At 33.5% G+C, this 27,853-nt stretch overlaps 1 protein-coding gene across 3 annotated transcripts; it reads left to right on the top strand.

Annotated features, from left to right (window-relative positions):
- The first annotated feature begins 186 nt into the window (after window positions 1-186).
- LOC105343398 (lymphocyte-specific helicase) lies at window positions 187-27,853 on the top strand. Of its 3 annotated transcripts, none has more exons than XM_034478152.2 (19): window positions 187-304; window positions 2,613-2,736; window positions 3,548-3,682; window positions 4,037-4,204; window positions 4,832-4,928; window positions 7,071-7,129; window positions 8,104-8,394; window positions 9,843-10,025; window positions 10,116-10,339; window positions 10,756-10,881; window positions 10,990-11,092; window positions 11,682-11,843; window positions 13,391-13,572; window positions 14,373-14,580; window positions 23,279-23,398; window positions 24,378-24,494; window positions 25,095-25,254; window positions 25,963-26,184; window positions 27,559-27,853. In XM_034478152.2, the coding sequence occupies exons 1-19, from the start codon at window positions 276-278 to the stop codon at window positions 27,618-27,620; spliced, it is 2,772 nt and encodes a 923-aa protein (XP_034334043.2). In that variant the 5' UTR covers window positions 187-275; the 3' UTR covers window positions 27,621-27,853. The 3 variants fall into 3 exon arrangements, with proteins under 3 accessions (XP_034334043.2, XP_034334035.2, XP_034334038.2); XM_034478144.2 differs by having other exon boundaries at window positions 3,497-3,682; XM_034478147.2 differs by having other exon boundaries at window positions 204-304; window positions 2,616-2,736; window positions 3,497-3,682.

The following is a 27,853-nucleotide window of genomic DNA, read 5'->3' as shown; positions in this document are numbered from 1 at the left end:
TAATCAGTAATTATCCAGCGCAGTGTTACAATTAAAGCTAACTATTTATCAACAATTTTAGCTTTAAAATACCTTGTTGACGAGTTTACTTTCATTTTCTGCATACGATATCGATATTTTGTAATGATATAAAAAAATTCTTTTTGGTTTTATACCACACGAGATTTTTGTGCTATACGAGATGACCTGTATACGAGTTGGTCTTTGTACGACTTGACTTGACACCACAGCGATTTTGTGGCGGGAACATACAGCCTATAAATAGTCGAGGTTGAATGGAAGAACAGCTGACAGCCAAGATCATGTACGTAAAATTATATTAAAGAAAGATTTTGATGATTGTTTACACTGAATAAAATATTTTGATGTGACCAACGAGATAAGCTACAGAGTTCGCCCCTTAAAAATCGTCCGCTCTGAGACGTTTTGCCTCAAGACGTTTCGCACATGATCGCATCGTTTAATTATGAGTTGATTAGGCCTAAAAGTCGTGAACAGTAATTATCAGTTAGGACGGACTCCGAAAACGGAGTATGTGGCATCGTCATGTATTGCAATTTTCTCGACTTCTGTTTTGAAGCTTATGTAAATAATGGAGAGTTGCCTCCCTTCTTTGTGAAATAGTGATTAAATCAAAGTACTGAAGTACTATATAACGGGAGTTGATTTTATCGAATATTATTTATTTTAAAATCAAAGATATGTTATTTTGCATGGCAAGTAGTTTCTAATCTCTATTTGAAATACGCACATTTGTATATTAATACGAATTCTCAGACTCTTCTGACAAGATTATTGGAATCATGTTATGTTGTACAATAAATCAATTATCATCTACTATAAGATTAGTGCGAATGTTTCTCGACTATTGCAATACTGCTGTTGTCATAGGCAACATCCCATCGTGAGCCCTGGACCGGTAAATGTCTGAGTAAAAATAAACTGGCGACTTCGAGAGAATAGTGACGTATATCTCGGCTATTTCAAGACCTATTAGCTTAAAATTCGGCATGAGTGTATATATCTCAGACATTACTTTTCTGAAAAATACATGCATATTGCGATTGTTTTAAATATTAATTGATTTATTGGGCTTTTGAAGCAAGCTGGTCGTTTTTTATCTGGGTCAGAGTTCGACCCCTTTCTTTATTTATGGTTATTAATACATTGATGTTAAATAATACAATGTTAAAACGGGCTTGGCCCCTGTGTTTGAAATATAAAAGCCTCAGCTAATGCCTCCGTTTTATATTTCAAAACATTTCAAAACAACATTTCTTAGGGGTGTAACGATGCACTTGCCTCCAATAGGATACATATCACGATACAGGAGATACGATACATTATGTATTGTGATACTTTTAATGTGCTTTTAACAAATAACAAATAAACAATTACGCATACTTTGGCATGGTTTAATCTTCAACTTTTAGTTACATCATTTTTTTCCACATATTTTTCCAAATCAGCTGTATAAATATCAGAATGTCAACATGATCTGCACAAGGTAAAAATATAATGTTGACATCAATATTGATATTTCAACACTGACAACAATTAAATTATATATGCTCTTATTATAGATGTAATGAATTTTCTGAAAGCAAAATATTTAATGACTAGGATGACATTTAAATCTAATTGCATTTTTGCGCATCTAGGAATGTGGCATTAATTTCTTACGACAACATACAAATGCATGGATAATGTCGTTTTATACGAGGTGCAATATGCATGTCCTTTGTTTGTAGGAAAATGTCTGCAAAATAGTGCTTACATGTTGAAACACTCAATATGGGAACTTTGTTTACCAATTTCGTTTATCCTATAAAACCCAAAATGTTACCATATCGAAGATTTATGGGATGCACTGTAGCAGGGGGCAAAATTAAATAATGTGAAATACGTTTTTCAACACCGGAAGCCAAATACCGAACCGCCGTATAGCCTACAGTATCGTGACATTGAACCGTGGCATATTTTTACCGTGATATACCGTCTCATGGTTTAACGTTGCAGCCTTAACATTTCTCGACCTTGGAGGTTATTCTGCAACATTCACGAAAGCTCGTACATTATTTTTAAGTATCATTTGGGAGAAAACATGTACATAATATTAAATGCCAAGATTTGCCTCTCTTGTATTTGCTGACGTGAAAGCAAGCATTATTAAGACTGGAAAAGAAAACATTATTCTGATCAAATGATTTAATAAAAAAAACAATTTGTGGAGTGTTTTTCTCTAATTCTAGAAACATCATACTTGCGAATCATTGTGTTGGGTTGTACCAATTTAATCAAAATGGACTGGTGTTCGAAATTACCCGGTTTAGCCTATTTTATCTTTTAAATTTGTAAAAATACAATATCAAAAACAGAATTAGTTGTTACGTATTTGACTTCTAAGTTCTTATTGCTTAGGTATTCCTTGCATACAAAATCTAAATTTAGGTCCCAAGTCATGCAATGAGATTTTTTAACTTGTAACTTTGAGCACTGAATCTTGACACGAGATAATTTCATCAAATCCTGCCTGCCAATATCAAGGATAATGAACTAACACTTGAACTATTGTAATGTTAATCATTTGAATTTCTGTTTTATGTTAATAGCAGGACAAAGATGTCTGGAAATATTTCCCCTCAGATCCCAAGTGTTGAGGCTGAAGAGCCTAAGGAAGTAGCAAAAATTATTGAAGAGGATCACACCAAAGGAGTTACTGAAAATGATCTGGAGGTAAAGACTATAATATGGATTAAAGTTATTTGAATGTATCAGACTAAACAAGTGCTTAATCATCCTAGATATGTAAGGCCCAGTCAAAAGTCTTAAAAAACTGTCAGATTGGCATTTGCAAAAAGAAAGCTTTTCACACGTGTATTGTTTTTTCTGATAAGGCTATCATTAAAAATATATCTGTTTCCCCTAAACCGACCCTAAATTTTGAAGTTGGGTAGGTTGGTAGGTAAATTTTTTTTTCCGCCATGCAGAATTGATAATACAATTTAAGTTAAAATAAAAAATGAAAATATCAATCAATACTTTTATTATTTACATAATAAAAAACCTGACCAATTGTAAACAATTGTTATACTTGTACTAATGGAATCAAATTCACAATTTAATAATGTTGATTTTAAATTTAAATATGTAAACTTTGTTTCAATCACAGGGGCATCGTATCCGCTCTACACACTTTGACATACATGCCATTATGGCATATAAATAATACGCGAGGGAAGAATCGAAAGTAGGACACGATTTGTAAACAATGTCAAAAAACAACTTACTTGACTCCATAAAGCCGATATTATGTCTGTTGTTGCTCAGGTGTTTCTGTTTTAAAAAAAAATTGTCACAGTCTATTTAATGTGGTAAAAAAAATCAGTTGGCAGGATTTAATTGGGTTTGCTGCAGTATGGGGAAACAAAAGTATTTTTTTACTTTGGCCTAAAACAGCTTTCTGTTCTATTGAAATCATTAATATTATTCAAAGGGTATTACAAAAGGAGAGACTTTTTCTGGAAATGATTTAACTTCTTTAAAGAAAGTTGAACATATTGAGGAAAGCAAAGAAGACTCTTGTGAGGGTGTGGTCACAACTGATATGTTAAAGGAAGAGGAAAACTTGGAAAATGAGGGAAAGAAAGAAGAAGGAAAATTTAAAGAAGAACAACAGAAGGTAAATTAAAATGTGCTGTATTACAAGTGTGTCTCTCTATCTCTCTCTCTCTCTCTCTCTCTCAGCATAATGATTTTGTGTACAGTAGATTTCTTATATAATTATGTGAGTATTTAATTCAACAATTCAATCATTTTGCATCAAATTGAGAGAATATAAAATTGCAAATGACAAAGTTTTATCATAGTTTCATTTTTTACATGTCTGAAAAATAAAAGTGAGATTTCCAAATCTGAGAGATGTGCAACTTGCGAATTTATGCGTATATATATAATCCTGGCGATTTATCGTTAATCTACATTAACATGGTTGTTCTGTGAATTTATAACAAGCAATGTGTATCGATCTATCCAGATATGGGATCAACTTGACAATGCAGATCGAGAACTTCGGTACAACAAACTTCAGCTTCTGCTGAACAAGAGTACAGTGTATACCCAATACTTAATAAAAAGGATGGAAAGACAAAAACAAGAAGACCAAAAAAGGAGAGAACGTCTTGCTAAAAAAATGGCAAAGAAGGTAGGTAAAATGATGGATTTTGTGGGATTTTTAGGTCACCTGAGTCACTCTGGTGAACTTTTACAATTGGCCTTTGTCTGCTGTTGTGCATGTGTTAACAATTAATTATTTTCAACTTCTTATTAACTACATGGCCAATTTCTTTCAAATTTTGTGTGATGCATCTTTGGAGTAAGGGGAACATGAATTTTAAATTTCATGACACTTGCCCCATAGGAGCCCTTAGGGCAGGGCAAAGAGTTATGGAGTTATCTTCCCTTGCTTGATCATATTCAATAATAAATCATTGTAATTTATATGTAATAATTAAAGAAGTTGTGAAAGAATCATTAAAAGAGTTTTACAAGTATTTTTTACATAAAACAAAACAACCAAAACAGTTTTTGAAATTGCTTTGAAATGCAAAAATGGTCATTGAAAACAGGCATGTTGAAAGCACGGGACCTTAAAACACTGGCCACGTTAGACAGGATGTCGCTTAAATGAGTTTAAATATAGTAAAAAACTAAACGAGTGGGATTCAAAACTGGTCCCTCATGGTGAGTGGCCACTGATTAAAGGTGGCCGTAACAGCAGGTGCGAATATATATGGGAAAGGAAATATTTAGAGTTGTTCTTTTTTTTTAGACTCAAGCAGAGACTTCAGATCAGAAGAACTCAACAGATGAAAGGCGATCACACAGAACCAAGAACTCCATGTACAGCTCTCCGTCATCCTCTCAAGGTGATCTTTATCATTAAGTCATGATCAAATGGTTTAAAAAATTATAGCATACATATGAATTGCTGTAAGACCCAGAAGTTATTATGTAAAGCACATTTGATAAATCATTGAAAACACCAAATTCCTTTGTTGTCAATTGCATTTGGTGTTTGATTTTGTTTAAGTTAAAGTGATTGTTTCCAAAGATAATTATCAACTATCAACCATCAGCTAAAAGCTCAAGTGAGCTTTACTGATCACAGTTTGTCCATCATCCGTCTGCCTGTCTGTCTATCTGTCTGTAAACTTTTCACATTTTGAACTTCTTCTCTAAAGCCACTTGGCAATTTCAACCAAATTTGGCACAAAGCATCCTTATGATATGGTAAATATAAATTGCAGTGATGAAAGACCAACTGTATTCAAAGTGGAGAAAAAGGGGGGGGGTGCATTTTATAAAAGCCTTTTCTCAAGAACTACTGAGTCAAATTCAACGTAATTTAGCATAAATAATCCTGATGGAAAAGAAAATATAAATTGCAAAAATTATGGGCTACTTCTTTTTCAAATTTGAGTAATTTACGAAAATAACAAAGAGGGAAGTCAATCAGTTTAGAATGTGCAAAGGGAATATTTGAAACATGCAAAATATATTTGCCGATTTTGTGAAGTAATTTGAGGTTAAATATATCAATGCGTTAAAATTTTCACTTGTGACATTGATTTCTTACGTGTTTTGATTTTCAATTCAGTTTCATTATGCTTTTGAACTTGATGGAAACTTTCGACTGTATTTTCGAATTTCTACTTATCAAATCAAACATAGACTATGGTAAATCAGACAGCTGATTGGTTACCTGCGCAAAATGAGGAAAATCTACACTAACAACATTATAAGATACTATACATTCTATTAGTAATTCGGGTTGATCTCTATGTAGTGGTTGATTAATGCAACATGTTTTGTTAATACGCTCAGCATTTTCATGCTAGACGGAGATTATTTTCGCTGCTAGAAATATATAGGTATATATATATGATGAAAAATAAATTGGGCTCTTTCTTTGTTTTAGTGCATTTTTCCTCTGTTTTAATTGTTTGAAATTTTCTATTTACTAACCGTATCTGAGAGTCAAGCTCTCAGTTATAAGCAAGATACAGAGCTTTGCTCGAAATGCTGTTTTTACACAGAGTTAAAAATCTCAAGTTGAATGTAATAATCTCATGTGAACAAAAACATGACTCAAACAAACCTCTGTATCTTGTTGAAAATTCTGTGATTGATCATTAGAAATGTCTTGCTTTAAACATTAAATACTTGCACAGAAAAATTAAAATGATATGTTGTAACTACTTTCCAATGCCCCTTCTTATGCAATGAATTACATATGTATAAAATGTTCTTTAAAAATTATTGCAATGGAAAATCATCTTTGTAGCCATTTGTTTTTGAATAAAGGGTGGGCCTTAGTACAATAGAGCAAAATCCCTGTTAATAAATAGGTTAAAATTATAGCTCTTTAAGATATCATGTGACAACATTTTTCAGTTAAGTTTATTCATCAGTCAAGTGAGTAAGTTTATGAAACGTCATACCAATTCACACCAGGTAAACAACAGTCATTTATAATGGAGAAAACCAAGTAAATTTTTGATTGTTTTTAATTTGAGGAATTGAATGCATTGAGGTACAATTTTCTTTTTTCGTTCATAGGAATTTTTGAAAAATACAATGCTGGTACAATAACTAGTAAGTAGTTGAGGGAGAAAGTATACCTCTATGCTCTCATGTATTTCGATTGCTTTATAAAGTGATTTGGAAGGGGGGCTGAAATTAAGGGAGCTGGAAGTTAACAGTGAACCCGTACTGAAAATTTACTTAAATATATTGCATATTATCTTATTTTCGGTAAAAATTGTATACTAGAAAGTTAAATATGTCAAAGATTAAGTATATGAAAATATAAGTGTAAAATTCTGATATTTATTTTTTGTTAATAAACCAAGGGGCCATATGGCACAATATACTTTGAATGCCCATATAAAGCCAGTGTTGCTCAGGTGAGTGATGTGGCCCAAAGGCCTCTTGTTTATTCTTTTGGTCAAAGATATGTTAGCATGGTAGGTTATCTGATGTGTTTATAATCCAAACTTGCATTGCAGAAAAAAAAATTGGTAGAGGAAGAAAAAGGAAAGAGGGCGTGGAATCTTCTGATGCTAAGGTATCCTTTCTTAAGCATTTTACTCAAGTTGTTATCTCTAGCACTTCCTTATAAAAAGAAAACCATCGCAGAAATGTTTATCAAACTTCGTACACTCCTTTGGCATGGTAAAAGAACCAGCCATATTAATGTTAACAATAAAATTAAGAAAAAGGTATTTCTGATGCAGGAAATTTTGTATACACTCATACAACTTGCATAACACACTATATCGGCAGTCACTACTCCTGTGGTATCAAGAATCACAGGTTGAAAATATGGGGTAAAATTTTAGTCCTATGTACAACACGCACCCCCCACTTTTGATCAAATTTTGGCTGGAAAAAATTGCTTGTTATACACATGACATTACGGTAATCGTTATTATGAAAGGTGATAAATACTCACAAAACAAGGTTAAATTCATTCTTTTGGACACCATTTTCTCATTGGTGAAAAGTTGCTTAACACAGTTTGCATTGCATTTTGGGACTAAAATCACAATCACTTGTCATGTAAGGCAGTGGTTTGCTTAATGCAGGGTGTTCATATAGAAAAATATGATGGGCGGGTCTCGATATGGTGGCATAAGACAGAGAGTCGCTTAATACAGAGAGTCGCTATGGCAGTCTAGACTGTAGTTCATCTTACAATTTTGCTATTTTTAATACATTGAAGCCTAGGATAATAAGATTGGTCAGTTGATGTGTTTAAGACCTTAGGATATGATGTCCTAAAAGGTAGGCTTTTATCTATGTATTGTTTACTGTATTGTCAAATCATGGAATATATGAGAACTTTACAAGATTTTTAAAGAAAATGATATATTTATGTACATTTCAAAATAGAATAATACAAAAAGAACTGTTCAGCTGGAGATACCCATAAGATTTATGAAAATTAAGTGACACCAGACCTAACAAATTCACAATATTCTAAAAAAAAATTAAATGTAAAAGGTCAAATTTATAACAACTGTGCATCTATAATTGTAGCCCACAGCAAAACGTAAGAAAAGAGATCCAGATCCACAGAACTCGACTGCAAGTGAAGGGGATGATGTTAGCCAGGAATCAGACCAAATTAATTCCTCAACTACAACTCAGCACACTAAAAGTATCGCAGATGGGTTATCAAAAGAAGAACAGGCAAATAGTGATACAGAAGAGATGTTGATTGAAGAGACAGAGAAGAAAGCATTGTTGGAAAAGAATGATGAGCACCCTGTGCTGTTTACAGGAGGAAGTTTAAGGCAGTATCAAAAGGAAGGATATAAATGGCTGAGGGTAATAGTCTGACTTTTTAAAAGCAGTGGTGGATAAGTGTTACAATGGATGTATTTATTCTATTCAATTTTTAATCTGGTTTTCCAAAGGAAAAACTAGGTTATTGAAATTGTGTAAATGGCTGGCGGGTGGCTGCCAAAAGAGTACACCTATTGTAAGGATAACCCCTCCTATAGTTTTTAGCTCACCGAGACGAAGTCGGGGAAGCTTATGCTATACCCCCTGTGTCCGCGTCAGTTTCCGGACCTGGTTAAAGTTTTTGGTGCAGGTCCTGTATCCAAGTTATTTTAAAATTTTAATCCAATGGATATATGTGTGTTTACAGTAATATGATACAATATTGTTTGATATGCATTGATACAATATTATGGAATAGAATATCATAGTATATAATGCAATCATCATATAATACAATATCATTAAGCTACAATATTGTAATTTATCATATAATACAATATTGTATTTAATAGTACTATATTGTATCATATATTATGAAATAATGTTGTTTTATGTGCTATGATACAATTTTGCATAAATTGGTACAATGTCATATTGTATCAAGATATAATTCAGTATAATATTGTATTACATGATAGTTTCATATGATACAATGTTGTATTTTATAGTAGCATATTGATAAATATTGTATAATTCAAAACTGTGTGAAATTTACTAGAATTAAATATGATTATAATACAATTTTGTATCATATGATATATGATTCTGTGTCATACAACACTACAGTGTCCAATTTTTTATTAAAGATCATTAACTATGATTTTTAACCAGGTTTTCCAACGGAAAAAATCCGGTTATTAAAATGGTGAAAATGGCGGGCGGGTGGGCAGGCGGCTGCCAAAAGGGTACCCTCATTGTACAGATAACTCCTCCTACAGTTTTCAAGATGGAAGTTGTTCATTAGCAGATCAATTGTACATATATCAGAGGTGTGCATATTGCAGGATTTTGATTTTTGATAATTTATGAAAAAAATACCAGCTTTTGAACTTAGTCATTTTTTGGCAAAATATTGCATATAGGGTACCCTCATTGAACGGATAAATCCTCATGCATATTGCTAGGATTTGATTTCTGTTAATTATGAAAAAAATACCAGCTTTTGAACTTATATTGCATATAGGGTACTCCATTTCACTGTCTATGGTAGGTAGTGTTTATCAATTCAGGGTTGACATGGATGATGGATACAGTTCACAAAAGAAAACCTGGTTTGCTGTCACATTGACAGCCTTTCACTTGTCATACAATATGATAAAGGTGGTCTTATAAAAGTGATGCCTCGTCTCGGTGAGCTTTGTAATCTGTGATGACCTTTGTTTGATACAGATCATTAACTATAATTTTTATATTATATAATTAAGGTGGTCTATTTAAGGTGATATCTTTTCTCAGTGAGGTCTGTAATATGTGACTTCCTATGTTTGCAGACATCGTATGAAAATGGGGTGAATGGAATTTTGGCAGATGAGATGGGATTGGGTAAGACTGTACAGTGTATAGCAATGCTGGCCCATTTGATCTATCAGGGAGTGACTGGGCCCTTTCTAGTGGTTGCCCCTTTATCAACCCTTCCCAACTGGTACTCCGAGTTCAGAAGATTTACTCCAAAGGTAAGATTGATCACTTATAAACATTTGAAATCAATTAGGCCATATACCATTGATTCAATTTTAAAGTTTACATATGAAATGTTTCTACAGGTGCCTGTGATACTCTACCATGGAACACCCGATGAACGCACACGCCTCCGCATACAGATCAGGAAGACTACTCCCATTCGTGAGGGTGTCAATGTACAACCAGTGGTCATCACGTCGTATGAAATAACCATGAGAGACAGGACTTCACTGCAAAGCCATGATTGGAAGATCTTGATTGTGGATGAAGGTCATCGCATCAAGAACACTCACTGCAGACTCATAAGGTGTGTTTTTTTGTTGAACGTTTCTGAACATTTGTAAATGAATGTTAAGACATAAGATACACAATGATTTTCTTTACAGTTTTAGATTTCTAATTAAGGTCTTGTTTCTAATGGAAGACCCTATACTGATTCTGATGGAAATTCCTCATTACGGTCTTCCTGCTTCAGTGGAAGACCCTTTTGATGATATTTGATGACTTAAAATGTGTGAGACTTTTGGTATGATAAAATTTCATGTATTTCTTCTTATTTCAGTTGTTATAATAAAAAAGTAAAGCATTTATTTTGAGTCACTGTGTCACTTTAAAGAAAACAGAAAGTGTCAATTGTCTTTTTCACCTAGCAGCTGCAATGGAAGACCTACTCTTTGTTTTGGAACAAGCTTTGCTCCAGTAATTTATTTTTTTTTTTTTTAGAGAGTTGAGGATGTACGGAAACACTCATCGCCTGCTACTCACTGGAACACCTCTACAAAACAATTTAGCAGAGCTGTGGTCCCTTTTGAACTTTCTGTTACCGGAAATATTTGATGATCTTGGCAGGTACCTGTCCCTGATATGTTCTTTCTATTTTGATACTTAAAAGTTTTGGAATTGCTAAACATATAAATTGAATTACAATGAATATGGACATTTGAATGTGTTTTGTAGCTTTGAGATGTGGTTTGATGTGGAGAGACTGTCATTAGAGAATGCTGAGGAAAAAATTGTCAAGGAAGAGCAACAGAAGAATATTTTATCAATGCTCCACCAGGTGTTCACTTCTTATTGAATCATGCATTATCATTTGAAAGATACTAAGACCCTCTGTAATATAGCAAAAGCCTTTGTAGAGTTATCTCAAATCAATATGGGTATAGTCCACTAATGTATTTTCCATTGGTGGTAATGTTAACATTAGGGTTTATAGCTCCAGCCTTAATTTTTGTTCAGCAACGAGGGACCTCTTGAATAAAAGCTCAGCAACTTGTCTCTCTGCTGTTAAAATTTCGTGGTGTGATGTCCGATTCATTTTCCGGCAAAATGTGTCTGTTTTGAAATACTCTGAAAATGAAAGTAAAAGTAGAGAATTTCACAGTTTTGGAAAGGGTGAACATCAAACAACTTCAATTCTTTTCTTCAAACGGTAATTCAATTTTGACACTTGCTTTTAAAATAGCAAATCCTCTTTTCTGACATGTGTCAAGCATTCTGATTTAAACAGACCAATGAATGTATATACACTCTACAAGTAAAAGAACTATTTTGCTTAAACGCACTACTTTGTTGTCCTACCGATTCTAAAACTAGTTATAGGGATATACCCATATCATAGTGAAGAAAATGGAACATTTCTCTTTCAGATTCTGACCCCTTTTATGTTAAGACGATTAAAGCAGGACGTTGAGTTGAAATTGCCACCCAAGAAAGAGCTTCTTGTTTATGCCCCCATGTCAAGCTTGCAGCAAGAATACTACACATCTACTGTGGACAAAACCATCATGGACAAGATTCAAGAGAAATGCGTAAGACATTTCTTTACAATCATTTCTATTTTCTAAGATATATTTAAGGCAATGGAAATGGTGAATGTTTTAATACTGTTTTAAGAGAAATGTTCTTGTTTGTTAAAATGCAAAAAGCTATAAACATGTATACAGTGATTGTGCACATAGCAGAGATAAAAGATTTACTACATATGTACACACTTTCAAAATTGAAGATTTTAACCAGCTGTTTAAATTGTCTTTACAACTGAAAATTAAAAAGACAGGTCCATCACTCCCCTTTAATTAGATTTGAATATTGGACCCATTCCCAATGAGGAAAAAAACCCAAAACATATTCCCAATTTCATGAACCAATTCCCAAATGCATTACCTAATAATAATATTATGCCAGAAAAGCTCAAATTTGTATGGAAGCATCCCCAGGTCGTGTAGATTCAAATTTGTCCTTAACATGGTCCCTTGGGGTAAGGAGGGGCCAGAATGGGGGATGGATTTTTGCAAGACTATATAGAGAAAATCTTTAGAAATCTTCTTCTCAATAATCATACATTCAGAAAAACTTGGAACTTGTGTGGCAGCATTCTCATGTTGTGTAGATTCAATTTTTTTCATTATCCTTGGAGTATTTGGGGGGGGGTCAAATTTTTACAAAATATAAAATATTTAGGAAAATATAAAGAAAATCTTTCAAAAATCTTCTTGAAAAGCAACGAGTCCAAAAAGCAGAAACTTGTGTCAAAGCTCAGGTTGTACAGATTAAAGTTTTATCAAACCATGATTCCCTTCAGAAAAGTGGAGCCACAAGGGAGGGGGATTTTTATGTATAAAATTTTTTGGGATTTTTAGGAATAGAGAAAAATCTTTCAAAAATTAAAACAACATAAGGGGGTTTGTTATTTATAATAAAAATATGTGGATAAAAAACGGCAGAATTTTTTAACTTTTTGAAAAAGATCTACTGTCAAGATATTTTGATTTTGATACTGTAATGCTGATTTGATCAGAGTTATGGATATTGTTGCTCAGGTGAGCGATGTGGCCACTGGGCCTCTTGTTTTATCTATTTTTGTAGGTTTTCTTACAACTATTGAAGTTCAATTGAAATTTAAAAATATTGTAAATGAACATATTTTAAAAATATGAATAAAAAAAATTGAAGTCTTATTTCTAAAACTTTTCCTTATTTTTCTGTGGAAAGGAAAAAAAATCTTCTTTTAGGGCTGTAAACCATTGGTTTGTTCTAGAGAACATTATTAAGAACACCAAATTGAGCTTTAAAATTTCAATTTTAAGAAGTTATCAAAAGATTTTACTATGAAATATAGATCTCTTTTGATAATGTAAGTATATCAAATTTTCCATTATGAAAAAAATGTTGATAAGTTTTCCAATTGAGTGTGACGTGGTCCCTGTACAAAAAAGTGCTTTGACAACCCTAAAGAACGTTAATGGGAGTGTGGTTTTATTTTTACAGACACCATATCTGCATGTGTTTTTGTATGCATTTTTTTAGCTTGAAAACCGTAAGATTGGAACATGTTCTCTACTCTTGTAATTCTCAGAAGGAACCAGAATTCATTGAATATGACTCAAATGGTCGCCCGGTGAGGAAGTCAAGGAAGAAAACTGTGAATTACTCTCTGTTGGATGAGAAGGATGATGGATGTTCCGACTCTGATCTGGAAGAAGACTTGGAAAAATGGTTCAATGTAGTTCAAGACAGCTCAGCATCATATACTGCAAAGTACGAAAATTATTGTTTGTGAATTGTGAGGTTGTCAAAATATGAATTGCAATTAATATGGGCTAAATAACTCTGTTTCAAATTTGAGTAATTAACGAAAATAATAAAAAAGAGAGAGTGGGGGTCAATTAGTTTATAACTTTGGGTTCGCTATTCTATATATCGAAAACATAGTTCTTTGTTTGAAGTAGCCATGTTTGAAGCATGATAAACAGGTCAAAGTGGCAAAGATGAATTTGCTTATTGTGCAACAGTTTATGTGCGAAGGGAATATTTGAAACTTGCAAAAAATATTTGTGCCGATTTTGTGAAGTAAATTAAGGTTAAATAGTAAGCACTGATCGATTGTATTGAAAATAATAGAATTTAACGATGAAGCACTATACTGAAAAATAAAAGTTGGGAACATATTTAAAATATCTACGGACAACAGTGTTTCTGTTTACACCATAAAAACAAGAAGTGATATTCAAGAGAACTCTTTGTCAACTATTGCAGTAATTTAATTAGTTTTTGCAGTCCTGATACTGAGTTAAACATTGCAGCTAGCAGTTGGGGAATAAAATATCAATGCTGTGCAACAGTGGCCGGGCACCAAATCTTCTTTTATAAATTGCAACCCATGATTCGACCTGTTTTACTGTTTTATCAAATAGTCGTCCCTCAACGCATTGCTATATTGGCTAAAGTGTATACTTTCAAGCAAGAATTGCGATAACATGTATGGAAATAGCCTCTTCATAGAGAAGTTGTTCCCAACCTGATGAAGATTAACTTGCTTATTTTTGTTGTTCAATCAGAGAGAAAGTACCTGCCAAGTCTGTGGTGACCATTCGCATGCAAAACATTATGATGCAGCTGAGGAAGTGTTGTAATCATCCTTATCTGTTGGAATACCCGCTGACGGAGGGTGGAGACTATAAGATAGACGAGGACCTTGTACAGACCTGTGGAAAAATGAAGCTTTTGGATGCCATGCTGGCAGAGCTCAAACTCAGGAAACATAAGGTAGGTGATGCATTTTTGATCAAGCGTGTAATTAGCCCTGCGTGGACCTTACCTGGATGATCGAGTGAACGCTTGGGGCTAGCTTGGTAGTGTTAATTGGTTGATTACGTAAGTGACACTTCCCCTTGCTTCCTTCAAGGGGGGATAGGTAATTTGTACTTGAGCTATTCATTTCAACAACTTTTGAAATTAACGGTAAATTAAACCTCTCTTTATCTAGAATATTCTACGATTATGAAAACATAAAATACTTAAAAGTTTTTAGAGTTGATATAATAACTCTTATTAAACACACAACTACAAGTTTTGTAGTGTTGAAAATAAAGTAATTTAGCAGAAAATACAAATGAAGCCATGTTGGACAATCCTTCAGTGTTATTATATAAACTTCCGGTTACTATGATTTTAGAATCAAAATGGCCAGAACAAAATTTCTAGAATTTTTTAAACTTTCGATCTCTTGAACTCTTGATCTCTTGAAGTTAAGTCATGGTCCCCTGAAGTTCGAGTTATCGAGATTCACCTGTATATCTAAAAAATAAAGTTCTTGTTGGCGTTAATGTTGCAGAATCATAACCTCTTCAGTCTCAAAATGTTGTTATAAAATATAAAAGCCGAGGCTTTTATTTCTAACAACATTATAAGACTGAGGAGGTTTTCCTGCAACATTCATGTCAACAAGAACTTTATTTCGTCTTCAAGCAGCTCAAAATTTTTGCTGATCTTTTTCTTTCAGGTTGCACAAAAGTGGGAAAATCAGGCATTTAACACTTTGTTTTTTTATCTCATAAAATAAGTATAGTCCCTGTCGCTGGCGGAAAACCCCTTAAAAAGAAGGGAAATTTGGGAATTATTTTGCCTCAGCCAGGTTTTGACGTGAACCTTTGGAAAAATGTTGTTGTGAGACCTATAGAGAAGCAAATTAGATTTTGAGATGGCTGTTCTGTGTAACCCCAAAAGCTTTATTATTAGTGTTTACATCTGTATCAAACACAGATTACCAGTATTGAAATGACATGCAGACAACATTTTATCCTTTTTGAAAATATCATTGTATCATATTTGTTGTAGTTTTAAGAATTAGATAAATATGATTATTAATGTAATTCTTTATATTTAGCTCACCTTGCCATACATAGAAAATACATTTGATTGTTCTCATAATGTTCTCAAAATGTAAAGTTTTACTTATATGTAAGCATCTTGACATTTGTTTTCCTCAGTGGTTACTCTATGTCCTTTGGACAATTTTGGGGCAACACAAAGGGTTTTAAGTTTGATGTAGGTTTATATTTACAAGTAAATATTCGTATCTCGAACATGGGATATCTTGAATACCCTGCTAATGTCAAAGTAATTTTACAGTCCCAATAACATTTTACCGGGGTTATCTCAAAGTGAAATCAATTTTCCAGTCTGCTAATCTCACCCCAGATGTTTTTTAGCTCACCGAGACGAAGTCAGGGGGAGCTTATGCTATACCCTCGGCGTCGGCGTCCGGACCTGGTTAAAGTTTTTGTTGCAGGTCCTGTATCTAAGCTATTACTTGTCCTATCTTCACCAAACTTGCATGGATGATGCATCTGGACCTACTTATGGACTTGAAAGACTTGGATGCTGAATCTGAGTCCTAAATTTCAGATGCTGGAGGAGGTTAAGGTTGTTGGACCAGGTTAAAGTTTTTGTTGCAGGTGCCCTTTGATAGCAATATCTAAGTTACTGCAGGTCCATACTTCACCAAACTTGCATGGATGGTGTGTCTTATGATACTGATGCACCAGACAGGCTTGAGTGCTGAATCTGAGCTATAGGTTACAGATGCTGAAGGAGGTTAAGGTTTTTAGAGCTGGTTAAAGTTTTGTTGCAGGTGCCCTCTGATGATTATATCTTAGTTATTACTTGTCCTAACTTCACCAGACTTCCATGGATGGTGTGTCTTATGATACTGATGCACCAGACAGGCTTGGGTGCTGAATCTGAGCTATAGGTTACAGATGCTGAAGGAGGTTAAGGTTTTTAGAGCTGGTTAAACTTTTTGTTGCAGGTGCCCTCTGATGATTATATCTTAATTACTACTTGTCCTAACTTCACCAGACTTCCATGGATGGTGCGTATTATGATACTGATGCACCAGACAGGATTGGGTGCTGAATCTGAGCCATAAGTTTCGGATGCTGGGGGAGGTTATGGTTTTTAGCTCACCAAGACGAAGTCAGGGGGAGCTTATGCTATACCCTCGGCGTCGGCGTCCGGACCTGGTTAAAGTTTTTGTTGCAGGTCCTGTATCTAAGCTATTACTTGTCCTATCTTCACCAAACTTGCATGGATGATGCATATGGACCTACTTATGGACTTGAAAGATTTGGATGCTGAATCTGAGTCCTAAATTTCAGATGCTGGAGGAGGTTAAGGTTGTTGGACCAGGTTAAAGTTTTTGTTGCAGGTGCCCTTTGATAGCAATATCTTAGTTACTGCAGGTCCGTACTTCACCAAACTTGCATGGATGGTGTGTCTTATGATACTGATGCACCAAACAGGCTTGAGTGCTGAATCTGAGCTATAGGTTTCGGATGCTGGAGGAGGTTAAGGTTTTTGGAGCAGGTTAAAGTTTTTGTTGCAAGTGCCCTTTGATAGCAATATCTAAGTTACTGCAGGTCCGTACTTTACCAAACTTGCATGGATGGTGTGTCTTATGATACTGATGCACCTGACAGACTTGAGTGCTGAATCTGAGCTATAGGTTTCGGATGCTGGAAGAGGTTAAGGTTTTTGGAGCAGGTTAAAGTTTTTGTTGCAGGTGCCCTTTGATAGCAATATCTAAGTTACTGCAGGTCCGTACTTCACCAAACTTGCATGGATGGTGCGTCTTATGATACTGATGCACCAGACAGACTTGGGTGCTGAATCTGAGCTATAGGCTACAGATGCTGAAGGAGGTTAAGGTTTTTAGAGCTGGTAAAAGTTTTTGTTGCAGGTGCCCTCTGATGATTATATCTTAGTTACAACTTGTACTAACTTCACCAGACTTCCATGGATGGTGCGTCTTATGATACTGATGCACCAGACAGGCTTGAATGCTGAATCTGAGCCATAGGTATCGGATGCTGAAGGAGGTTAAGGTTTTAGAGCTGGTTAAAGTTTTTGAAACAGGTGCCCTCTGATGATTATATCTTAGTTATTACTTGTCCTAACTTCACCAGACTTCCATGGATGGTGCGTCTTATGATACTGATGCACCAGACAGGATTGGGTGCTGAATCTGAGCCATAAGTTTCGGATGCTGGGGGAGGTTATGGTTTTTAGCTCACCAAGACGAAGTCAGGGGGAGCTTATGCTATACCCTCGGCGTCGGCGTCCGGACCTGGTTAAAGTTTTTGTTGCAGGTCCTGTATCTAAGCTATTACTTGTCCTATCTTCACCAAACTTGCATGGATGATGCATATGGACCTACTTATGGACTTGAAAGATTTGGATGCTGAATCTGAGTCCTAAATTTCAGATGCTGGAGGAGGTTAAGGTTGTTGGACCAGGTTAAAGTTTTTGTTGCAGGTGCCCTTTGATAGCAATATCTTAGTTACTGCAGGTCCGTACTTCACCAAACTTGCATGGATGGTGTGTCTTATGATACTGATGCACCAAACAGGCTTGAGTGCTGAATCTGAGCTATAGGTTTCGGATGCTGGAGGAGGTTAAGGTTTTTGGAGCAGGTTAAAGTTTTTGTTGCAAGTGCCCTTTGATAGCAATATCTAAGTTACTGCAGGTCCGTACTTTACCAAACTTGCATGGATGGTGTGTCTTATGATACTGATGCACCTGACAGACTTGAGTGCTGAATCTGAGCTATAGGTTTCGGATGCTGGAAGAGGTTAAGGTTTTTGGAGCAGGTTAAAGTTTTTGTTGCAGGTGCCCTTTGATAGCAATATCTAAGTTACTGCAGGTCCGTACTTCACCAAACTTGCATGGATGGTGCGTCTTATGATACTGATGCACCAGACAGACTTGGGTGCTGAATCTGAGCTATAGGCTACAGATGCTGAAGGAGGTTAAGGTTTTTAGAGCTGGTAAAAGTTTTTGTTGCAGGTGCCCTCTGATGATTATATCTTAGTTACAACTTGTACTAACTTCACCAGACTTCCATGGATGGTGCGTCTTATGATACTGATGCACCAGACAGGCTTGAATGCTGAATCTGAGCCATAGGTATCGGATGCTGAAGGAGGTTAAGGTTTTAGAGCTGGTTAAAGTTTTTGAAACAGGTGCCCTCTGATGATTATATCTTAGTTATTACTTGTCCTAACTTCACCAGACTTCCATGGATGGTGCGTCTTATGATACTGATGCACCTGACAGGCTTGAATGCTGAGTCTGAGCCATAGGTTTCAGATGCTGGATATGGTTTAGTTTTTTGGAACAGGTCACATGTTTAATAGATAATAGTACTATTTCAAACTTGCATAGTTGATTAAACTGTCATATGAATGAATCACAGAGGAAGCTTCAGATGCAGAGCTTGATCTCCATTATCAAGGATGCTAAAAAAATATATCTTAGTTATTACAGGTCCTAACTTCACCAAACTTGAATGGATAGTTTGTCTTATGATACAGATGCACCTTACAGGCATGGATGTTGAATCTGAGCCAAAGGTTGCGGATGCTGGAGCAGGTTAAGGTTTTTAATTGCTAGTGCCCTCTGATGATGATATCTTAGTTATTACTGGTCTGAACTTCACCAAACTTGCATGGAGATGCGTCTTATGTATACTGATGCACCTGACAGGCTTGAATGCTGAATCTGAGCCATAGGTTTCGGATGCTGGATGAGGTTTAGTTTTTTTGGAACAGGTCACATTTTTATAGATGATAGCTTGCATAGTTGATTTAACTATATTATAAATGAAACGCAGAGGTTGCTTCAGATGCAGAGCCTGATCTCCATTATCAAGGATGCTTAAGAAATCTCCTCACTCAAACCTGCTTGATAGATAGATGTGTTTGTTGATAAATGAAACAACATGATTCCATTGATAAAGTATTGTATGGTATGAAACAATATTGTTTAATATGATACAATATGATATGATATGTAAAATATTAAAAAGGTATATGATACGATATGATATTGTATCAATTTTTTGGATATTTTATGTTATGATATTGTATCATGATATCGTAATGTATAGTATTGTATATTATGATACAATATTGTATAATATTATATTGTATTATTAATTTATTTTTTTATCACATGATACTATTACATAAGATATTGCAAAATATAATATTGTATCCTATGATACAATATTGTATATTCTATAATATTGTATTATACGATATTGTATAATATGATATCGGTTTCTGTAATATAGAATTATATGACATGAAATTGTATAATATGGTGCTGTAATATTATATAATATCGTATCATACGATATTGTATAATATGATATTGGTTTATAATATGATATATTATCACATCACTTAAAATTGTATTGTATAATATTGTAAAATATATTATTGTATCATATGATACAATATATATATAATATAATATTGTGTTATATAATATTTAACTTTATCACATAATATTGTATCATATGATACAATATCATTTTGTATCAAAAATGATACAGTATCATACAATATCATACTATATTATACAATATAATATCATATGTGTCAATGTTATGATGTAATATGATATTGTAATATAATACTATAATATTGTTTTATATATAATGATATTGTATTATGTGATCAAATACAATAACATATAACACAATACAATGTCATATCATACGTTACAATATTATATCTCATCATTGTTTATTATGGTATTTTATTGTATTATATGATATATGTTGTAGATATGATAGGATATATTTAATTTTATATTATTGTATTGATTAACATATGAACATATGATTATCATACAATTTTTTTAACAGATGATATACGATATTGTGTCAAAACAGAATCCATGAATATCCAAGATCATAAAGTATGATTTTCATTTAATATGATAAAGGTGGTCTCATAAAGGTGAAGTCTCATAAGGGTGATGTCTCGTCTCGGTGAGCTTTGTAATCTGTGATTACCTATGTTTAGAGCTAGTTAAAGTTTTTGAAACAGGTGCCCTCTGATGATCATATCTTAGTTATTACTTGTCCTAACTACACCAGACCTCCAAGGATGGTGCGTTTTATTATACTGATGCACCTGCCAGGCTTGAATGCTGAGTCTGAGCCATAGGTTTCAGATGCTGGATATGGTTTAGTTTTTTGGAACAGGTCACATGTTTAATAGATAATAGTACTATTTCAAACTTGCATAGTTGATTAAACTGTAATATGAATGAATCACAGAGGAAGCTTCAGATGCAGAGCTTGATCTCCATTATCAAGGATGCTAAAAAATTGTCTTAGTTATTACTGGTCCTAACATCACCAAACTTGAGGGGATGGTGTATCTTATGATACAGATGCACCGGAGAGGCATGGATGTTGAATCTTAGCCATATTAGGTTGCTAATGCTGGAGCAGGTTAAGGTTTTAATCGCTAGTGCCCTCTGATGATAATATCTTAGTTATTACTGGTCTAAACTTCACCAAACTTGCATGGAGATGCGTCTTATGTATACTGATGCACCTGACAGGCTTGAATGCTGAATCTGAGCCATAGGTTTCAGATGCTGGATGAGGTTTAGTTTTTTTGGAACAGGTCACATGTTTTATAGATGATAGCTTGCATAGTTGATTTAACTATATTATAAATGAAACGCAGAGGTTGCTTCAGATGCAGAGCCTGATCTCCATTATCAAGGATGCTAAAGAAATCTCCCACCTCACTCAAACCTGCTCGACAGATAGATGTGTTTGTTGATAAATGATATAACATGATTCCTATGATATAGTATTGTATGGTATTAAACAATATTGTTTAATATGATACAATATAATATCATATGTAATTTAATAAAAAGTGATATGATATGATATGATATGATATGATATTGAATCAATTTTTTTTATATTTTATGTTATGATATTGTAACATGATATCGTTATGTATAGTATTGTATATTATGATACAATATTGTATAATATTATATTGTATTATTAATTAATTATTTTATCACATGGTATTATCACATAAGATATTGCAAAATATAATATTGTATCCTATGATACAATATTGTATATTCTATAATATTGTATCATACGATATTGTATAATATGATACTAGTTTCTGTCAATCGAATTATATCACATTATATCACATGAAATTGTATAATATGATACTGTAATATAATATAATATCGTATCATACGATATTGTATAATATGATATTGGTTTATAATATGATATATTATCACATCGCATGAATATTGTATGATATTGTAAAAGATATTATTGTATCATATGATACAATATGTATAATATAATGTTGTATTATATATTTTACTTTATCACATAATATTGTATCATTTGTAATGATACAATGTTGTATCAATTATATTGTTTCAAAAATGATACAGTATCATACAATATCATACTATATTATACAATATAATATCATATGTTTCAATGTTATGATGTATTATGTAATATGATATTATAATATAATACTCTGTTGTTTTATATATTATGATATTGTATTATGTGATCAAATACAATAACGTATAACACAATACAATGTCATACCATACTTTACAATATCATATCTCATCATTGTTTATTATCGTATTTTATTGTATTATATGATACATGTTGTAAATATGATAGGATGCAATATTTATATTATTGTATTGATTAACATATGAACATATGATTATCATACAATTTTTTTAACAGATGATATACGATATTGTGTCAAAACAGAATCCATGAATATCCAAGATCATAAAGTATGATTTTCATTTAATATGATAAAGGTGGTCTCATAAAGGTGAAGTCTCATAAGGGTGATGTCTTGTCTCGGTGAGCTTTGTAATCTGTGATTACCTATGTTTTCTCGTTATTCCCACCCGGGGCAATTCACACCTTTTCAGCTCACCTGAACCAAAGGTTCAAGTGAGCTTTCTGATAGCCTGTTGTCTGTCTGTCTGTCTGTCCGTTTGTAAACTTTTCACGTTTTTGACTTTTTCTCTAAAACTACTGGGCTAAATTTAACCAAACTTGGTACAAGGCATCCTTATGGAAAGTGAGTACAGGGTGTGTGTCTTTTAAAAATCTTCTTCTCAAGAACCACTGCACCAGAAATACCAATATTTACTCAAAGCTTGTATATATAGTGAAGATTCTAAATTGTAAAGATCGTGACCCCCGGACCAATACTTGGGCCCCAGGCGGGGTTCAAAGTTTAACGTAAAAATATATAGGAAGTGTTAGGTAATTGCTTGAAACAGCCACATTGAACTAGGCAATTAATACACATCGTTTTGACTGGAAATAAGACATGAAATTGACATGGTGTCAACAAATTATGTTCTGATGTCATATATAACCATGATGTTATAATGTTGATATGTGTTTCTGATCTGATTATTTACTGATGACTTATGGTATATTGGAGAATAATTGCCACAGGATCTCTTTGATCTCAGCAATAAACGGGTAGAATGATATGTATTGTTCATTGTGTAAAAAAAATCTGATAAATGTGTTGGATTCTGATAAAGCTTCCATATTTGGTTGCAGGTCTTGATCTTTTCTCAGATGACCAAAATGCTGGACATTTTGCAAGATTTTTGTTGGCTTAGAAAGTACAAATTTTGTCGGCTAGATGGCTCCACCAGTATCCAAGAGCGCCAGGAGCAGGTAAGTTTCTTCCTCTCTACTATTTTTTAGCTCACCTGAACCGAAAGTTCAGATGAGCTTTTCTGATCACCTTTTTACCATCCATATGTCCATCCATCTGAAATTCTTTTCATCCTATTTTCCACTATATATATATTTTAAGCAGGGCCCTTTGAGATGGGCACCATCTCAATGTTGTTTAGTTTTCAATTTAGTAGTGCCTTCAGGGGTAAACATCATCAATGTTTCAGAGATTTTGTACATAAATTAAATTACAAAAGCTTAAAATCTCTTTGAAATTTTGTTTCATTTTATCTCATTTATAAGCAAATTTATCGGGTACATCTATTTTTTAAAAAATAAATTCGCAAGTTTAACATGAAATTATTTGTTTTGAAAAATAAATTTGTTAATTTAACATAGGATATCAGTCAAAAAATGATTTTCTGAAAGTCAAGTTTCAGGTTAAGGCTATTAATTTTTCTTAATGTATGAAAAAAGCAACATATTCAGCAATCGTTTGTGTTTTTCAGCAACAGCCATAGTGTTTATAATACCGATGGACCAACCAACTGGATAAAATTTGATAAGGATATATTCCCAGATACATATTTAAAAAATCTTTAAAAAATTCTGTACATATTCTATTTATGTAGTGGGGTATGGATCATTACCTAAATAGCATATGTTTATTTTTGAACAACTAAATCATGGTTTAGAAATGAAACTCTAACAATCCATAAAATAAAATTTTTGTTTAGCATTCCATCTTGATGTATGGTCAGATCTTTGAATATAAGGGAGTTTTACAATATTTTTTTCAAAAGTTTCGTACTTAAACATTCGAAACAGAATGATGCAAGAACTATTGTTCAAGTGAGCGATGTGGCCCATGGGCCTCTTGTGTTTACAAAGTTGCATCAGAAACCAGAGGAAATTGCACATTTAATAATGAAAAAAAAAATACTAACAGAATTTTTTTTTTTGGAATACCCTACAGATGGCTGATTTTAACAGTAATCCAGAAGTATTCATTTTCCTGTTAAGCACTAGAGCTGGAGGGTTGGGGATCAATCTGGTTGGGGCAGACACTGTGATCATATACGACAGTGACTGGGTAAGTCAGTGGATTAGAAATATATTTAAACACATATGTGAAGGGCTAGCTTTAACAATGAATAAAACTAACAAGTTCTGCTCACAGTACAGTAAAACTTGTTTAGAATGAACACATATATAGAAAAATAAAGAATATAGTAAAGTTTTGTGGGGTCCCCAACAAAATTCTTAACAAATCCTTGTTAATTTTTAATTTTTTTTTATAAATACAACACTAAAGTATGTTTTTATTTAGATAATAATTATAGGAACATGAAAAGCTTTTAATATTTTAATACAACAATTTTTGGGGGTAAATATACAGTAAATTAAAATACAAAAGGCCTAGTTAGAAGTGAGTTCATTGTATCTTGTTTATTTACAATGAAAATCTCACCCATTCCAATCACTATTCTGTTTGTAAATAATGCATTGAACAGTTTATTTATGTTTGAACTCTCTTAGCTTGAAAAAAAGGTGTAAAATTTGATTAATGCGGAATCACTAGAATTCGGGGTCAAATGTTGACCTTTAAACTGGGAAGTGCTCAAAGTAAATCAAATGATTCTTAGGAATTCGCTAAAACAAGCTTGGTTGTGATGATATGTGTGTCTTTTAGAATCCCCAGTGTGATCTCCAGGCCCAAGACAGGTGTCACAGAATAGGACAGAGTAAGCCGGTGGTCATCTACCGCTTAGTGACCACCAACACCATTGACCAGCGCATTGTGGAGAGAGCTGCAGCCAAACGAAAGCTGGAGAAAATGGTGATTCACAAAGGTAGGTTTGACTTGCCAACTGTAGAAACTTCAACCTGTTCTTCTTAAATCTCTTGTATGTATCTTGGGTTTCATCATGTCCTGTTTAAATGTATTGGTTTTGTTGTGTCCATTTTTGCTAAACAATTGTGATTACCGGGGTATATCATATTTTACGGATGAAATGTTGATGCAGGGTGTTGGACGAATTGCTCATTTTCAGACAAAATTCAGGAATAATCCTTAGACTAGACAATCTGGGTGATAATACGATTTTCTATCGTTGATCACTATGTGAAAACTAGTACAGATGATGAATGGGAAATTCACCATACATTGCCATAAACAATAATAAAAGGATTATGGCAATTAAGTAAAAAAAATAATTTAAACTGATAATTTAAAAATATTTAATAATGCTGCTGATTTGAATGTTCTCAGTAAAGGAGACCTAGCTACTTTGATTATTATGGACTGAGCAGTTTCTGTATGGCTGACATTTGTTAAGGTCTTCTGTATCCAACAGAAGACCTTGTACTGATTCTGTTGGAAATTCTTCATTATTATTTTTAAGGTCTTCTGTTTCCAATGGAAGACCTGTTTGTTTTCGTTCGGTTTCTTTTTCCTTACTATTATTTCTCTTTTATCAATATTGGACAGAAAATTAGGAGTTTTTTGAATTTTACAAAAACAGTTTTAGTAAGTTTTCTTTTTCAATTTACTTGTGCAGGAAGATTCAAGTCTGGCATGGAAAACTTTAGTGACAAGTGTAAACCTTTAAGTCCCCAGGAATTAATGGAGCTACTGAAAGCCAAGGACCATGAAAATGAAGTGAAGGATGTGGACAACTTGAGTAAAGAGGCATTGGACAGCCTGTTAGATAGATCAGACCTGTATGCTAAATGGAAGGACCAAGAGGAGGCACATAAATCACATAATCAAGGGACTAAAGGTACAGGTTGCCCACTTAACTATATTGCCTACCTTTTAATGTGGTTATTAACTAATGTGTATTTATTTTGTTTATCGCAAATCTAACATGGGTGTACACGCTGCGACCGATGGACTGATGCATTGAGTGACGACACTATTGGTATCGCGAGTTGAGGTTTATGAAACAAGCATTTTCATTGGTCGTTTTAGTATCCGACGGCTCTTTATTAATAATTTATGCCCTAACTGTCAGCTGTTTTGTTTAACTCTGTATCATGACTGCAAAAACGAAATCACTGCAATAATTGACTAAGAGTCTTCTTGTTCTTTATGGTGGTTATGGTGGTAACAATTGGGCCATCATTAAAAAAAATTTGTTTGATGTACACCGACCCACATTTTTAATAGTGGATCGGTAGGTAGGGTTTTAATTTTCTATACCATAATTTGCTGAATATAATACACAGTTGTGTATAATATCCCCCCCCCCCCCCCCACTTTGGCCTGAAAATTTGTGAATAAACGTAGTTTGGGTGTATAATATGTTTATTTTTTTTTTTGTTCAAACATATGTTATTGTGTAAATTACACAAGAGGATTAGAAACAAGTTGTTCCTCTCCTAATGATAATACATACAATATATACAATTGTCATAGTGATATTACATGTTACTCATAGTTATTGACTTTTATATAATACAGCAAAACTTGAATATACATATATAGCAAACACAGATATAGCGAATTTACGGCTATAACAAATTTTTAATTCATGTCCAGGCAAAGTTGTTATTTAAAACTACCAGTATATAAAATTGCTGTATATAACAAACATGGCTGTAACAAATTTACGGCTATAACGAGGTAATTTCAAAACCCCTGCTGGCAACATTTTAACTATTTTATCACTAATTACGAATAATTTCCATTTTCACCAAGTTTTTAATTGAAGATACATTTAATCTTAAGATGCATACATAAAATACTCAAATTAAAATATTACAGATTTTTTTTAAATTGAAGTGAAAAGCTTATGTTAACATTTTTTATATATGAAGGCTATATTGAGTAAACATCGCACCGTTTGTTCTCAAATAACTCTATATGTTGTTTTTAACTTAAAAGTACAACTTTATCCTAAGTTTTCTTTCTCCAACATTTGTTTCCTTATATTAGCATCATGTTCTCAACATGCTGATATGTGTAAATGGGCGGGTCTATATTAATGCGCCAATCAGAATCTTTGTTCCGAATTGCAGTTGAAATACACACCAATTAAAAAAGTGTCATCACTCAACGTAATGCAACATCGGCCATAGCGTGTACACCCATATTGGATTGCGATAAAGAGAAGTTTTATATGTGACTGTCTTACTATCAATGTTCTTTACAGGCAAGAAACCCAAGAAACAACAAAAGACAAGTGTATTTTCAGTGATAGATGAGGAAATTTGATGATAAAAAATGACAAGATATGACTTTTGAGACGCCTTAATTCCCTGTATCTTGTCAATGAGTCAATAATAAAGTTAAATCCAACTGATTTGTTATTTTATCATATAAATCATATGTAAGTTATTCAAGAAAATTAAAAACAGTTAACCTTTTCTTTAAAATAACAATTTACCATGTACTGCATGTGCCTTCAATATTTTATAATAAAGAAAGATAACTCTTGCTGATTGAAA

The sequence above is a fragment of the Magallana gigas genome, chromosome 5, assembly GCF_963853765.1.
Source record: "Magallana gigas chromosome 5, xbMagGiga1.1, whole genome shotgun sequence".
Classification (NCBI taxonomy): domain Eukaryota; kingdom Metazoa; phylum Mollusca; class Bivalvia; order Ostreida; family Ostreidae; genus Magallana; species Magallana gigas.
The sequence above is the reverse complement of the archived record's forward strand: the minus strand, read 5'-3'. Positions and strand labels throughout refer to the sequence as shown.

What these genes read in the sequence shown, in the direction of transcription:
- LOC105343398 (XM_034478144.2), top strand. Translation starts at nt 276, where the DNA reads ATGGAAGAACAGCTGACAGCCAAGATCAT. An exon ending in CTCTCCGTCATCCTCTCAAG is followed by an intron (nt 4,929 to 7,070) that starts GTGATCTTTATC and finishes CTTGCATTGCAG; the next exon opens with AAAAAAAAATTGGTAGAGGA. An exon ending in TCATATACGACAGTGACTGG is followed by an intron (nt 24,495 to 25,094) that starts GTAAGTCAGTGG and finishes TGTGTCTTTTAG; the next exon opens with AATCCCCAGTGTGATCTCCA.